Source organism: Eschscholzia californica, unplaced genomic scaffold (assembly GCF_041429995.1).
Source record: "Eschscholzia californica isolate CP2 unplaced genomic scaffold, dmEscCali1.0.p SCAF_4, whole genome shotgun sequence".
Classification (NCBI taxonomy): domain Eukaryota; kingdom Viridiplantae; phylum Streptophyta; class Magnoliopsida; order Ranunculales; family Papaveraceae; genus Eschscholzia; species Eschscholzia californica.
Window position 1 is genome coordinate 26,283,022 of NW_028238461.1, and position 16,865 is coordinate 26,299,886.

A 16,865-nucleotide genomic window follows, 5' to 3' on the forward strand; every position below is an offset into this window, starting at 1 on the left:
GTTAATTTCTGGCTTCGCCTATGGGTGAGGTAGAGGGAGGGAGAGATTAGGTGGAGGAGACATAAGATGAAGTGGAGGAAATAAGGGAAATGAGTGGCCACAAATTGGGAGTCAAAATAAAATTAAAACTGTTTTTTATGTACAACCATGGTAGTTAGAACTTCAAAGATCCACCTAAACAAGTAAATCTTTGAATTTGAATAAATTGTGTGTAAATTTATTTCCCAAAGTTTCTGGTCAGACTTTGAGTTAAAAGTTCTTAATTTTCATAAAAAATGAACAACATAGAACTTCAAAGTTCTTAAAAAAATTGTAAACCAATAACATGTGCGAAAGCTAATCAACTCAAGAATATAATCGTAGAAAGTGACAATATCAATCTCATCAAACATCTCCACAATAAACATCACACGGTACACTGGCAATCTTTAATCCACATCCGCAAAATTCGTGAAAGCAAAAAAGATTTCGAAGTGGTGAAATTCAAGTATACAAAAAGAGAACTCAATTTCAGTGCAGACAGATTAGCTAAATGGGCAAGGAAGAAAGGCGCGAGCAAAATTTGGAAGAATGTACCTTGTATTTTAGTTAATAAATATTGTAATAACGTTGTTATTTAATTTATGAAAGCTAGTTCAACAAAAAAAAAAATAACATGTGCTACAGTTCTTTAACCTACCGCCTTAGCCCATTTATAATCGTATATTATTTGAGTTGTCATTTCCCTTTTTTGTTGCAGCACTTGTCATTTACCTAATAAACTGCCAATTATTTTTTCTTTTTGGGCACGTTGTTGGCTGCCATTGCTTCCAGGCTGATTATTTTTATACCAAGTACCCCGTGTTTTCTTCAGAACAAATGTATTTTTATATTTGTTTTTACCCTTTTAAATTTTGATTAATATCCAAAAAAAAATAAATGAATCTTGTTATTTATATACTAAGTACATCGTGTTTGCTCCGCAACAAATGTATTTTATATTTCCTTTTGCCCTTTTAAATCTTGATGATATTATTAATAATGTCTGAATATATAAAGGAAGTGTGCTGCCTATAAAATAGTTGTGGGTCAGAAATGTCAGGTTAGAGATCATCTCTAAGTGATGATTCTCAACAAAAGAAGAAAAGAAAAAACCCCATGTGACACTCACCACTCATGGAGTCATGCTGCATGGCTGTCCAACAGAAAAAGAACTTAGTAACTTTAGTTGGATTAAATAAATGTGTTTGGAGTCTTTTCCCCAGCTGCCTCACAATATTTATTAATATTGAGAGTTGTTTAGGAAATGTTTAAAATAAGCGACAATGCCTCCCTAATCCCCCATTAGATGATGAAGTCTACGATTATATCATGAACTTTCTTTGTGAAATTGATGAAACAGGGTCTGCAAACAGAGAGATCATTCTGACGCTCAAGTTAGTTTGGATGTTTTTGCAATTTAAGGAATCAAATTCAAAGACTGAGTTAAAAATCTAACATTTCATGCCTCTTTTAGAACAAACCTGATGTGCTTTTATAGGTTTGGATAATCTACCATGATGCTCTGATGAGATGATGTGGTGGTAAACACCAGCTTTGATGAGAGCCAAGTGTGGATGGCCTTTAGGAGGACAATATTTGATGAATGTGTATCTTCTGACACGAACATATCCTCTACGGTCAACGGTTCATGTATAGAAAGTGCGTTTTTCGTGTGCTCTGGCCTTCCACCTCACACATCGTTGTTTAGGTAGCCTGAATCAGGCTTTTCTTAAAGCTCGAGCAGACTGAGCTTGTTCGACTGATCTCCCGCTCCAGACCCCAGTTCAGGTCGGGCTCACGTTGGTTAAATCTTGACTTGTTTCCACCTTATATCTTAAAAATCGACATATCAAGAAACAAGATCCAAATTGTCGAGCAAAGAAGCCACTGTGACCAGGGGCGGACCCAGAGAGGGACCCCTGGGGACACGTGCCCCCACGCGTCCAGTGTTCAAAGATATACAGTTTTTTCAAATAGAGCAAACCTTATAAATAAAAATAAACCCCACAAATGTTGTGTCAAGGATGGTTGGTGTGGTGGTCACAGTGTAAGGTGGTATCGTTGTAGGCCTGAGTTCGAACTCAGGAAACCTTCTCATTTTGTTTTTTATTATGAGCAAATTCTTGTATGCCCCCTAGTTTTCAATTATCTGTCCTATTAACCCTATGTTATTTGACCCCCTTATTTATAGATCTTTTCGCCTTTATTCTTTGTGAATTCGTTATTGACTCCCGTAAATGTTGCTAGAGCTAGTTTTCTTCGTACTACCATTTTATGCCTTCTTTTTATTTCATTTTCTATATATAATTTTTTTCTTGACTGTTTTTCTAAAATGCGTGTGTTAGTTTCTAACTATTTTCTAAAATGAGTTTGTTCTCTCTGTTTCCTTAACTTGTTTATATATTTCGAATTATAAGACTACTTATTTATATTGGTTATATTCAACATAACTTGCAAATCAATAGTAGTTGAGTTGGGTTTAAACTAACACTAATGTATAAAAATCACTAGCTCGGACGCACATCTAGACTTCTAACAATTTACAACTTATTATAACTAAAGCAAGGTCGGCCCAAACATTCTGGAAGCCCCAAGCGAAGTTAAAATTTGGGTCCTAATATAGTACACATTTGCAAAAATAAATAAAATTTCCAATAATGCTTATAAAAGGAATTGAACCCCTGACCTCTTACAAAATACACAAGCTCTTATCCATTAACTACAAATTAACTCAATTTTTAAATCTGTTTGAACTATAATATCATTTTGAAAATATCATACAAAATTTAAAGTTTGAGGCCGTTAATTATGTTGCGGCCCAAAGCGACCGCATTGGTACTTTGGGTCCGGGTCGTCCCTCACTAAAAGTGCCCCCACAAAGAAGATTTTCTGGGTCCGCCACTGACTGTGACAATGCTATTTGATTTTTTGACTGTTTTATGTGATTTATGAAAAACATATTATGATAAGAGTTTTTATCTTTCAACTTCATGAAGATGAACGTGGGAAAATCTTTCTCTTTGTTCATGATATGAAGGAAACAAAGCTTATGATAAAGTGGTTGAAGATGTCGTAACTTATTGGCCTTTTATTCAGTACTATTGCTTTTGAGACAATTTTAGCATCACTGATTTCAGATTTTATTTGGCATCTTTCATGTCAAATGGGAACTAAGAATGGCCTTGTTGATATCATCGTATATGGTAAAATCAACCTTAATGGAAGGTCTGGGGGGAAGCTATGAAAAGAAGAGGAGTATGATGGAATTACACGGCTAGATGAGCCAAAGGGACAAAGCTAATGGGTCAATCGGCCAAAGGGATTTTGTTAAGAAGTTTCTTTATTTTATAAATCCGATTTTGGTTAAGAAAATTTAGATTAATTAGAAGTTATTTACTTTCCTCATTCATGTTTATCTAGGTTTATCTAAATCTCTATATAAGAGAGTCTAGTTATCATTATTATCATTTTTGAAGAATTAATCAATCAAATTTATGAAATATCTTTGTTTTATCTGTTTATTTAGTTGGTTTATCATAGTTTTAATGGTGGATTCCGTCAACCAGTGACGGATCTATGTGGGGGCGAAGGTAGGCTTTAGCCTCCCCTCACCCCCACAAAAGGTGAAAAGAAAACAGAAGTAGACCGTTAAAAGAACTAAAACGTTGCTAAAATAATAATGGGAAAAATATGGGCCAACTGGTGAGAGGTGGAACGTTTTTTTTTTAGAAATCGGCCACGATCTACGTTTGTCGTTACAAGGCATTGACACATCATGAAGATGTGATAAGCACGATAACCGCCTAAGTTAAACCATTATTGAAAGAGGCCTAAAACCTAACAACATAAAAGAGCCTAAAGTCTGACATTAACCCAAATTCAATAAACCATGGATTCCACTTCCACTGGGAATCGAACCTGGGACCTTCAGGTTTTGGAGTTTATGTAAACACTTCTAACCTTCCAACCCTTGGGCAACCAAGTCTTGACGGAGCGCTGGATATTTGTTTGCCTCACATCACGGGTTCGACTCCCCCAAGTCTCAAATATCTTTCTTTCAATGATTTCTTTTACATACCTATCTACTTCTCTAACCTTTGTTTTTAAAGTTTATTCTTTTCCCATTGGTTTTTTAGGCAAAATCTTTTTTGGAAACAATTTCAAAGTTTTGTGTTCACAATGTTTGTCTTATTTTTTGGCCTCCTTGAACATTAATCCTGAATCCATGCTTATCACATCTTGATGATGTATCAATGCCCCTTTAATTTTTGGTTTAATTTAGGCAATTATCGTGCTTATCACATCTTGACGACGTATCAATGCCTTGTAATGACTACAGATCGTAGTCAATTTCTCAAAAAAAAAAAAAATGGCAGATTCCATTACTTTATCACTTCCTCAACAATTTACATTAAATAGCTTGTGTAAGCATTCATCTATCATACAAAGGTCAAAACGATTTTCTTTTGTGGTGGATGATTATTTATATCCACAAAAGAAAAAATTAAAACCGAATTGAATTTTAGTTTAGAGAAAGTTGGCCAAAACTCTCTAAAAGATTTGGACTTTTGGTTAAAAAGAATTTAATAACTTTTTATAGGCTTCAGCTCCCCGTGAAATTTTTATAAACCATTCAACAGAGATAAAAGACGAAACTGTTCTTATTGGCCAAAATACAATAGTTTGCACTGCTTTGCAAACAGGTTTGGATTGCTTTGCAATCTGGTGTGCCGAGCTTTGCAATCTGGGTTGCAGAGCTTTGCAGCTCGGTTGCATATATTCTTTTGAAAAATAATCACAACATATACACATGTTTCTTTAAATCTTTTTCAATAGATGCTGAACATAATCAAAAGATTAACATAAAAAAATATGCAATTATTTCTTCTGAAATATTGATATTCCCGCTTGATTATCCGAAGTCAAAGAAGGATCCAACAGGTTATCATTGAATACGTAATACAAATAGTTTGTAATTCATCAAAATTTAGCACACATTATATACATAAATTGAGTTATATTGCATTAAAGGTTATGCAAGTATGCCCAAAAATAGTTTAACGTCCATCTAAAGTGCAAAAGGATTCCAAAGCTTTTGATAATCTTGCAATGAGTTAGCAGCTTTGCAATGACTTCTATGGTATTTTCTATCTAGTTTTTGCAATGAGTTTGAGTGTTTTGCAACGCTTGCAACAAGTTTGCAATGCTTTGTACTGCTTTGCAGTAGCTGTAGCCACACCATTTTGTTTAGCTACTACAAAATAATTAGAAGTTCGAATTACTTTTGTATGTATAAAATTGTTAAAACAATGAAAATAAGTAAATCAAAAAGGAAAATTATACCTTGAAACAATAGAAGATTTTGCTTCTATTATTATTTATCAATAAAAATTAAAACTTTCTCGCTCTACAATTTTATTAAAAAAACTAGTTGAAAACCCTAAAAATTCAACTTCAAACAACTAATAAAGAAATTCAAACCTAAACCTTGATTTGATAGCAAAAAATCGACGCAATCTTCCCTCTACCTACGGTTGGAAGGAGAAATCAAAATTTCAATATCAATGTTTCTGAAATTTTGGGTCAAAGGAGTATTTTCGGTATTGAAAAAAGAGTGCTTTCAATATTGTTCTCCAAAAACATTTCTAAACTTTCTATGGTGCCCAGAAGGACAAAAAGTTAATGTCTTTTTAACCAAAAAAAAACAATTTTTATGGACCTGAAATCTTCTATTGCACACTAAACTTATAGTGGACCAATTTATATGCAAGAGGGAAAGAGGATTATCTCTCCAATAAAAGATGCCTTGTATACATATAACATTGAAGAAAAGAATGTAAACAAAATAATCTGACCAAACAAAGAACAGGGTAAAGAAGGTAACCTTTTACTCTGAGAACACGTTTTAAGAGGATCATCAATATACATGGAGATTATATGTGTAAGAAACACAATTTCTTTCTACTCAAATTTTAGAATTTTGATCACCACCACCTAGAACATTTCGGGTTCATAACAGAACTACACAAAGCCTGGTGAGGAAGTATTCCAACACCCTAAAGGAAGGACATTTCAGACAAATTCAGTACTAAAACTACGTTTTCTGGTCAGTGATAGCTGTTTTGTTCATTTGATATTTAGCCATGGTATGCTTAGGTGTTATTTTCGGGTGCAAAGCCAGGGGTGCAAAAGCTTATGTTTTATCAATTTTGATGATCATCAGCCTTATTATTGGGATGCGAATACTATGTTATTTCATTTATCGACTGTTGAATCCACCGGATCACGATGATGGTAGAAATGGGTATGGTATAGAGATGCATTCAGATCAGTCAGACCAGGTTCGGCGGATTTCTCAGCAAATAACAGATGCTGATAGCAAGTTTGTTATTGTTGCAGGAAGAAATCAGGTGTCTTTCATAGCTATACCTAAACCTTTTCACAAACTCCCTGTCTAAACACGATGCAATTAAAACTCTCTCTCTCTCTCTCTCTCTCTCTCTCTCTCTCTCTCTCTCATAGTAGAACCTACTAATTTGTTGGAATCTCTTTCTCTCTCTCACACATAGTAGTAGTAGTACCTGCCAATAACTTGTAAAATATGTATAGAGAGAGGCAAAATGTTTCAAGGGAGAAACAATCAGTTTCATATGAATCAGTAATTAGAAACAGGGCATACCGGTTAATCCAGCTGCACTGGCAACCTATGCAGCAAATGGCATAACACTTATTTCTCCCAACCAAATTGCCCCTTTCTTCACCAGAAAACGAAAAAAAAATAAAGCGTAGAAATATCCGAGGCAGACTGCGGAAAGCACCTGCCAAATATGATAATTAGAATCAGAAAGATGTGGTCAAAATTAAAAGAAAGACAAAAAAAAAACTGGTGCGCTAGAGCATATATACTGAAAACAACAAACAGAATTTTGTTTCAATAACATCTTGAGATGATCTACTCATTACACCTCGAATCCTTTACTTGAATAGTCGCCACACATCTGGAGAGCAGAAAACATCACAAAAGAAGATATTATGTGGTAATTATTCTATATAAGAAACAAGCTTAGTGACAAGTTGCACCGAAGTAACGACTCGTGATTCTACATATCACACCTGATGAGAACTCCGTATGAGAAGGCTAGAAGCAATGAAAACTGGAATCTGAATCACTAGATTAATGTGTTTACTTCGGATCTTAAGTATTTGAGTACGAAAATTAAAAACAATCATGGTCATATAAGATTTTGATTGAAAGATACAGGAACCATAATGTTTAACAAACTTATCAACCTCAATCGAATGGAAAAAAACATTACATAGTTACACATACCAACCATACAGGCAATATTAATTTTATGATTTATTAACAGATAAATTGAAGAAAGATTGTCATATTTACATCCATGTTATAGGAACCTTCAAAGCTGACACTAAAATGAAAATAGGGATAGCAATAGCAACCAAGCTTCATGAGGAGTCCAAATTATAGCAACACCATGTGTCTTTTAGTCACCTTAAATACAATATGCAAGAACTCGAGCAGCTTCTCCAAGATCCTTGGTTGAGGAAATAAATTGGGATTCAGCAATTCTTCTCAAGAAAACTCAAAAGGTATCAACCTCCAAGCAGTTGAGTAGCTTACTAAAGCCATCATAATTTAGTAGACTGAATTTATGAAGAACATACATATTCCCAATTTTGACTCAGATATAGAGTTGCCGTACCAATTATTTGGAAGAAGAAGAGTTGCGTCCTAGAGCAGTGCGCCAGCTGCTTGTAGGACCAAGTCTGCTATCAAGACCACGATTTAGGTTTGCAGCTTCGGCAGGCACCACGGGCCTTGTGATATTTCTCTTGGGGCCCACAGCCAAAGATAAAGAAGTAGATGGGATGTGCACATTGTCAGGATAACTGCTTAGTTTCTGAGAAATGCAAATAAGACATAAGCAGATAAGATTCATACAGGTAGTAAGTAGTAACCCAAGTAATGGAGTAAGCTATCAAATAGATAGCTAAATAAATAAATTTAGAGGAATAGGTAATGACCTTATTGTGACCCAAATAAAAATCTTAAAGAGGGTCTATAAAATTCCAGCCCCCTGATATATCTATTTGTTTACTTCAAAACTAGGGACTAAAAGACGTAAGGGTAAGAACCTCTTTGGTTTTATTGTTTATAAAATAATCAACATAATCCCATTTTACAATTTAGTGTAGTTCTGTAGTATAACTTACGGCGTTGTTAAAAGAACTGTCAACACCCAAATTCCTGCCTCCTGGTGATTTAAGTTGCATCCTAACGTTGTGACGAGCAGAGTTACTTGATCCGATGTGCTCTGTTGCCTGAGCTGATATGGAAACAGCATTTCCAGCTACAATGAAGTTAAATGACTAGATATTAGAGCTGCTTAAAGAGATACAACTAAATCTATGTAACACGGAATATCCGTACAGGTAGGGAGTTCCCACACTGGTACGAAGCAGTAACCTAGGAAATTCCCAATAGGGTGGCACATTGTAAATATATACATACAAATAATTCTTTTATTAAAATCAATGTGTTACTTTAAGCATAAAAAAATTCAGAGTCGGTTTATGATCCGAATAACATTTTGTGCAACAATATGCAAGATATAAATAAAAAATCTCATATTAATTCTCAGTCAAGTGATTGGAGTATTCATCTCTAACAAGGCAAAAGAATACTAAGGAACATCTTTATCAACATAGAGTAAAACTAAAATCCTAGCCAAAAATTTACCTTGACATTTATCAATATCCATGGTTGTTGCCCGATTGCTAGTTCCTCCGTAAATTGGCTGTAAATGAGATTAACGAAACAAATTATACTACTTGCTTGCAGCATGAGAAGATAATACACAAGTAATAAAATGTGTGAGCTGCACCAATTACCCAGTTAGTATAAAAACTGAGGCCCCCGAGAGAGCTACGCAATTATGACTCACTTCCCGATATATCTCATACCGCTTGATAGACGATACATATGTTGATATCCGATTTATTCACAATAACTCACTTCAAACTAGAAATCTATATTATTATTTCTACAAGCTTAAAGTTGTTACAGCCCACTTTCTTTTGTAAGAAGACTAATTTCTATGCACATTTTCCACAATTTTGTATATATTATGAACATCTTCGTGTTTTTATTTTTACACAAACATATTTCATTTTACGTGCTCATATATATTCCGGTATTATCCTCGATATATCAGTCACAGGATTAGCGGCACTTGACCTAAATGGTTCGATGTCTGACATCAAATACTGAAGCAAGACACTAAGTCCATGCTGAATTCATTATTGTAAGTTATAACACAGTTGCAAGAGATTATGGTCAAAGACCAAGTTATAAGGATTCTTACAGATAACCGAGGCTGATTTTTAGCCTTTTGTGCTTGCTGATATTTTAAAATAGTCCAATCAAATATATAATCAAATGTGTATCCTGCCATCCAAGAAACAGAAAGGACATTGAGGTTTAGCCATGCAATGGTGTAAAAAGATCAGCTCAGACATTTGATTTCTGCCATTTGCTGGCGCTGAAGAGAAGTTTTATGAACAAGAAATGTTAGTGAACCTCCTGCAACATGGATATGTCACAGATGTCCATAGAATTTCTAATGTTTGAAACTGAAAAATGAATTGGTATTTTCTGGCTGTTGGAGCTCTTAAAAGTTTAAACACTGAACCAATGCAACTTTGAGGCAAGTTTACTAGAAAGACATTCCTATTCTCCTAGGCGAAATTCTACTACTCAAGTGAATCACAAATTTACATATATCAATAAAAAACTATTTGATAACGATCAAATTTTTCTTCGTATTAAATTTAACAAAACTGAATTGCACCACAGATTTACTTATAAATATAAAATTATTTGATGTTTATAGATTAAAATATAATAATAAAATTTTCTTCGCATTAAAAGTTTCAAATAATAAAGAACTAAACCTAAATGCCTCCTAACATCTACTTCGGACAGTTCGGTATTCCTAAATAAGCTGCAGAAGAATACTAATGGATGGTCATACATGTTAATGTTATGTAACTAGGAAGTTTGTTTTCTTCTGTGCAAAAGAAACACAGACTTATATGAAATGGTGGTAACGATTTGTCGACCCATACCTTCACGAGTAAACAAATCACGGAAAAGGCGCTTCAGGAATCCATAGTCAGGCCGTTGATCAAATGTCAAAGAATGGCAGTAATGGAAGTACGATGCGAACTCCACTGGATGAGACTTACACAAAACCTATTCAAATGCTAATAACAATTAAAATCATGGACGGAAGGCAAACACAGGAGCAGAAAAAGCTTACCTCTATTGGAGTTGACACCTTCTTCTCACATATCTTGTCATATTTTTCCTTCTTATTGGCAGCTTTTAAACCTTGCCATGGAAGGCTACATGAATGAGCATTTGAATTAGGATAAACCAACCCAAAGCATGATTTGATAGATTTCTGTAATATCTTTGCTAAATCCTATGCAACTTGGGTACTCGTTAGCATTTTTTGCTTTTTGGCATGTCCGATTCTTGTGCAGGACACTCTGGTCCTACGGTCAGTTCTCTGATCACTTTAGTCAGTATAAATAACATCATAGTTTGACTATACACATAGTATATACTGGCGTGGCCGTGTTTGGATCACAAAATATCCTTATCAGTTAACATCTTTTTGTACGATATAGAAATGGTTAACCAGAAGTAAAAAAGAACTGCTTCAAGAAAATAGATTTTTACTGACTGTTTTCTTCCCTTTCTTTCACTAACTGGCCATTGAGATCTGTACACATATCCTTGTTACATAGGCTGTTACATAGATTAAATACTTAAAAATGATTCTCAGTGACTAAGGATAACAATCAACTAGCCTATATTGCAACTGAGAACCATTACTTATCCAAAATTAAGCAACATTTTCTAAAATACATGGGAGTAACAGCATTCAACAGTAAAATGAAAATTGAAGTGAATAGAAAGGGCATACCTCCCTCTAAGAAAATACAAGAGGACATAGCCGAGAGACTCCAAATCATCCCGGCGGCTTTGTTCTAAGAAAAAGATCAGAATAAGGAAAGATAAGGACCAAAGAGTATAAGTTGACCAATTTCTACTTTTTACCAACCATACTTCACTTACCAATGCCCAGATGAGTATTGCAACTCGCATAACGTGCAGTTCCTGTTAGGTTTTTGTGCTCCCTGTTAGTATTAAGAGGGTCAAGGAATCATTTATTATTAAGTTTAGAGTGTTGCACTCACCAACATGTAACATTTATCTGAAACTCTGGACGAATAAAAAGGAAAGAAGACATCCACAAAAAAACTCTGAACAGAAGATTGTATCTAGGCAATAATATGACAGCCTAAGTACACCAAATGATAGTCCCTGCAGTGGGTCTTCCATTCTTGGATGTCACTCTGTTTCTTGATATCCCAATCGCCCAAAAATAGCATGAGAAATACGTTTCTACAACTATCTCCCCCTCCTCAAAACCCTAACATGACGATAGGGTGTATTCAACCGATGTTGAGAGAAGCCAGAGAAGCAATAAGAAAAGAGGCAGTAGAGAAGAAGATGATTAACTTATTTCAAGTTTAGCACAAGATGTGTTAAGTTTGTGATCATCCAACTCAAAACCAATTGGCATCTAGACATTATATTCTTGATTACTAGATCACCCTTCTCCCATGTGGATTATTCCCAGTGCAGTGTTTTTTAGCATAACACGTGTTTTTTTTTTTTCGGGTGACGTGGAACACATGTGGCTTTTAAACCTATCATGTGCGGGTCTAGCTCTGAAACCATGTTAAGTTTGTGGTCTTCCAACTAAAAACCAATTGGCGATGAGTGGAGAGGTCCTAGACACTATTCTTACAAACTAGATCTCCTGATAGAGAAAGATATTCTCTATATTTAAAATTAGGAGTTTCTATATTTTGAAAGATATTCTATGATCATTTAATATTATGAGTTTCTATATTTTATAGTTTCTAAGTAATTTCGGAGTTTCTATAATTCTAAATATTGAATCCTAGTTGTAGTCTAATTAGGAGTCCTAGTTGGAGTCTAAATTGTTTGGTTGTAGCCTATATATATATGGCTGAGTTCATAATAGTTAAGAGATATGAATCTTGAAGTTATTAATAAAGTTTTCTATTAGTATTACGTTTATCTTTGGCTGGCCTAGAGAAGGACTTGGGTTCTTATCAATTAGTATCCAGAGCAGACGCTCCTATCATTCGCGTTCCCACCATTTTTATCTTCGTTAGATAAACTCGTCTATGATACAAACTCGAAAAGAAAAAAAAAAAAAAAAAAAAAAAAAAAAAGGAATGGAGAAGCAATTAGGTGAATTAGCAGAGAAGATGAATGAGATGACGGTAAATCAGAAATTATTGATTGAGAAGATTGGTCGATTGGTCGAAAATAGAGAGATTGTGCCTCAAAGAGGTGATCATTTTAAAGGTGAAAGGTTATATTTTACACGGTTTGACGGATCAAATGTGCAAGGATGGATTTTTCAAGCTGAACAATATTTTGAGTTTTATAACACTGCACAAGACCAAAAGATTCAGTTTGCAATCAGTTATTTGGATGGAAAAGCATTGCAATGGTGTCGTTGGGCTAAAAGAGGTAACTATTTTCGTTCATGGGAAGAGTTTGTCGAAGCGGTTGTAGGTCGCTTCGGGAGAACGACGTATGAAGATGCAAGGGATGCACTAGCAAAATTACGACAAACAGGTATCTACTATGAATATCAAGAAGCGTTTGAGCGTCTTTCAGACATGGTTAAGGAGTCTAGGAAAGGTAAGGAGAAGACAAAGACAAAAAAAACCAAATCAAAGGAGAAGAAAGCTCGCAGAGAGAACAAAAAAATCTCAAAGGAAGACGACATCGATGCCATCCTGATGAATATACAAAAAGAAGAATCTAAAAAGAAGGAAATTCACATTGAAGAAAATGTTCCTAGACCTTCTCCTCGATCAAACTGTTCCATGAACATCAATCCACTGAAGGAGACAAAATTGATCATATATGGAGGCGAATTCTATAATGGAAGCAAGACTTTCGTATACGGTGATCTTTACCGTTATGATGCCGATAAGCAGGAGGGGAAGTTGATATCAAGTCCTAATAGTCCGCCGCCTCGTAGTGCTCACCAGGTTGTTGCTTGGAAAAACCATCTTTACATATTTGGCAGAGAATTTACATCCCCAAATCAAGAAAGATTCCATAACTACAAAGGGCAGAGGTATGTAGTATTTCAATAGGAGGGTACGTGTACTTAAAGCTACAACTGTATCGGCAAGGTTCTACAGTAAGAAGGGTGTCTCAGAAGTTATCTCCAAAGTACTATGGTCCATATAAAATACTGGAAAGAATTGGTCCAATAGTGTATCGTTTGGAATTGCCAGATGGAACTAAAATCCATCATGTTTTTCATGTTTCCGTTTTGAAGAAGGCACTTATCCTCGATACAGCGATTGATGATGAAATACCAATTGTCGAAGATGAGGGAGATCCAGTGTTAACTATGATCGAGACCATCCTTGAAGGCATGGATGCTGTCAAGGGAGGAGGACTGATAGAAAAAGATATTCTCTATATTTAAAATTAGGAGTTCCTGTATTTTGAAAGATATTCTATGATTATTTAATATTATGAGTTTCTACATTTTAGAGTTCTCAAGTAATTTAGGAGTTTCTATATTTCTAAATATTAAGTCCTAATTGAAGTCTAATTAGGAGTCCTAGTTGGAGTCTAAATTGTTTGGTTGTAGCCTATATATATGGTTGAGTTCATAATAGTTAAGAGATATGAATCTTGAAGTTATTAATAAAGTTTTCTATTTGTATTATGTTTATCTTTGACTGGCCTAGAGAAGGACTTAGGTTCTTATCATCTTCCTTCTCCCATGTGGGACTATTCTCACAAGATGTACCTACCCACTATCATGGATCCTCTCTTTTGCAAGATTATTAATTACTGATATCTTGAGAAGTGAAGCCGCTCAGCCCAACAAGTTAACTCTCGAGAACTCTGTTTCTCCAAATAGCTTTGCACACTCTGTATCCAAGACCTCAAAACCTTTCTTTTAGGACTTGCATGATTGCATGAATTCCTCTAAACTTACTTAAGAAGTTTTCTCTAATTGGGCAAATTTGTTTTGCTAAAATGTAACGTCCACTAAATCTGAACATAAAATGTAGATAGAATAAGAGATGAAACAGCATTTGAGCTAAAGAAAGCTGAATACAATAACTATCAACTATTGGAACTAATTGCAAGCATAAGCACTTACCTGTAAGGAATATGGCGATTTGTTGTAGCATCACGATACCTTTTTGCAAGTCCAAAATCAATGATGTAGACCTGAAGATTGCACATTAAAGTGTATGATGGAATACAATCAAACTAGGGTAGGAATATTGACCTATTGATATCATTTTGATTCAAGTAATGATTGGTAAGGAATGATAAAAGTATTACCTGATTCGCTTTCCGACCAAGACCCATGAGAAAGTTATCTGGCTTGATGTCCCTATGCAAAAATCCTTTTGAGTGCATATACTCTATTCTTGTAATCTGAATTAAGTATTCATTGAAATAGATCCATCAATGTAGAATCTTTGTATGTATTTCTAATAATGAGTCTATAGAGAATGCACAAATTTAGAAAAGATCTTAGTACTTAGTAGTAAACTTGCAGAAATGGAAGTTTATCTGGTTTTGCTAACTACAAAGACATCTTACTTGGGAAAGCGACAGCCATTATAAGTGAAATGAGCTACTAGAAAAGAGAAAAGGGATTAACAGAAAAATACAGTTTTTCACCAACAAGGACAAACGAAGATTTTTAACTCAATAGATTAGTTTTGTTTATGTATAAGATATTCCTTTTTAACAATTTAGGTTTATAGTATGCAGGATGAGCCTATGAATGTCCATATGACGAAAATTTCATTTACCATCTGATCAGCAAGCATTAAGACACTCTTGAGCGAAAATTTTCTCCCGCAGTAAACAAAGAGATCTTCGAGACTAGGTCCCAATAAATCAATAACAAGAATATTGTCCTCGCCATCTACCCCACACCATTTTATGCTAGGAATACCACCTAAGAGCAAGGTCAATAGTTAATAAAAAATTAAACTCTAAGCATGACAGTATCCAGAATGAAAGAAATAATCAATTACTATCATCAATTACTCTCAAGACTTTCACATACTTCCACCCTGAAGAAGATTGTATAGCTTGGCTTCATAAAGCAGTTGGGGATGTTTTGTCTTGCTACTCTCCTGTAAACGAACAAAGCAAGATAACTAACTATCAGAATTACTTTACCAACTATTTTCTGAAGTTTAGAGGCAATTATGAAATTCTGATCGAAAAACTGCTCTTCCAGTGTAAGTTATGCCCATCACGTGCAGCAAACTTGAGACTAAACCCATGTCTTTTACTTGGGTGACAGAGTACATGTGGCCACTACGCCTATTACCTTGACTTAGCTCAATACTATCTTTTGATATGTTTTCAAAGTATCCTTCCTCCAAATCTCTAAAAGGGTCTGTTTTCTATGGCGGATAAGGTGAAATCTACACCAAGATAGGTAATTTAAGATGAATACTTTCTAGGAAATTGTCTGTAATCCGAACTGCTGAGAGTAAGCCTTGTGCCTAGGTTCATCATGTCATAGACTATCGTGAACTCATATGCACAACATAACAACATTTTACCCTAGATAATATACAAATTCAAAACCTTAGGTCTGAAATTAAGCAACTTCTAATTGGGAAAATCGAATTTCGAACTGAAGTGAAATTTGTACTCATAATCAATCAAATTTCTAATTCAGAAGACTTGTACATAAACTAAATCGAAGACTGATTTTAGAGAAGAAAACAATTCAATGAAATCGATTGATAATTACCATTTTTACTGCAACGATCTCACAAGTTTCGACATGAGTGGCTGGAAAAAAACAGAATCAATCAGAAATTAAACTGAAATCGAAAAATCAATTAAGCAAATGAAAAGGAAGTTGAAATTTGTACAAAAAAAAAAAAACTCTTACCAAGAAAGATTTCTCCAAAAGATCCACTACCGATCTTCCGTCCTAGCTTAAACTTACCTCCGACAATTCTTTCCATGCCCTAGATCTATCTCTCTCTCTCTCTTAGTTTCTCTCTCTAGGTTGAGGTAAGACTTACAATCAGAGTGCATGCAAGTTTTCTCTCTCTTAAATTAATAGAGGGAATTTGAAGCCTGACAGGAAAGATTGTTGAAACAAATATGAGAAGCTCAATTTTTTTCCTTATATTGTATTTTCTTTTTCAGGCAAAGCTACCAACCACAGACTTGAGACGAAATTGACCCGAGAAAATTATCAAAAGGGGAAAAATGCAACTTAACTGCACGACTTTCCGATGGGCAAGGTTGGTGTAAAGTCAGAACCCAAATTCTACTAGTTTAAAAAAAGTTGTAAGTTTTAATCATGTAAGATTTCTAATGGGACATGGCGGGTCACACCTTACCTGCAAGCTACTGCAGCTATGACCTCTGGTTATGTCGTAAGATTTCTAATGGGACATAACTGGTTGCGGCTCACCTGATTGGTTGCTGCAGCTACGACCTCTTGTCATGTCATTAGATTTCTAGTGGGATATGGCGAGTTGCGCCTCACCTGCAGGTTGTTGGAGCGACGACCTCTAGTCATGCCGTAAGATTTTTATAATGGGACATGGTGGGTCACCCCTCAGCTACAAGTTGATGTAACGACCACCTCTGGTCATGTCGTGGTTTGGCATAAAAT

At 35.0% G+C, this 16,865-nt stretch overlaps 2 protein-coding genes and 1 long non-coding RNA gene across 4 annotated transcripts; 1 reads left to right on the plus strand and 2 right to left on the minus strand.

Annotated features, from left to right (window-relative positions):
* Positions 1 to 6,603: 6,603 nt before the first annotated feature.
* LOC147543900 (uncharacterized) lies at positions 6,604 to 7,035 on the minus strand. Its single transcript, XR_015223116.1, has 2 exons — positions 6,987 to 7,035; positions 6,604 to 6,839 (listed from the first exon to the last, which is right to left on the minus strand). It is a non-coding gene; the product is annotated as an uncharacterized LOC147543900 (long non-coding RNA).
* Positions 7,036 to 7,237: 202 nt separating this feature from the next.
* On the minus strand, positions 7,238 to 16,752 carry LOC147543901 (casein kinase 1-like protein 3). 2 transcript variants are annotated; one of them, XM_086632689.1, is made up of 15 exons: positions 16,128 to 16,752; positions 15,984 to 16,024; positions 15,282 to 15,351; positions 15,022 to 15,170; positions 14,543 to 14,638; positions 14,355 to 14,425; positions 11,189 to 11,250; positions 11,037 to 11,100; positions 10,365 to 10,449; positions 10,171 to 10,297; positions 9,408 to 9,490; positions 8,783 to 8,840; positions 8,257 to 8,393; positions 7,746 to 7,943; positions 7,238 to 7,658 (listed from the first exon to the last, which is right to left on the minus strand). In XM_086632689.1, exons 1-14 carry the CDS (start codon positions 16,201 to 16,203, stop codon positions 7,749 to 7,751), a joined length of 1,314 nt encoding a protein of 437 aa, XP_086488815.1. In that variant the 5' UTR covers positions 16,204 to 16,752; the 3' UTR covers positions 7,238 to 7,658; positions 7,746 to 7,748. The 2 variants fall into 2 exon arrangements, with proteins under 2 accessions (XP_086488815.1, XP_086488816.1); XM_086632690.1 differs by having other exon boundaries at positions 7,238 to 7,662; positions 16,128 to 16,578.
* Positions 11,789 to 13,797, plus strand: LOC147543902 (uncharacterized). Its single transcript, XM_086632691.1, has one exon. The coding sequence runs from the start codon at positions 12,334 to 12,336 to the stop codon at positions 13,321 to 13,323; it is 990 nt and encodes a 329-aa protein (XP_086488817.1). The 5' UTR covers positions 11,789 to 12,333; the 3' UTR covers positions 13,324 to 13,797.
* Positions 16,753 to 16,865: the final 113 nt, after the last annotated feature.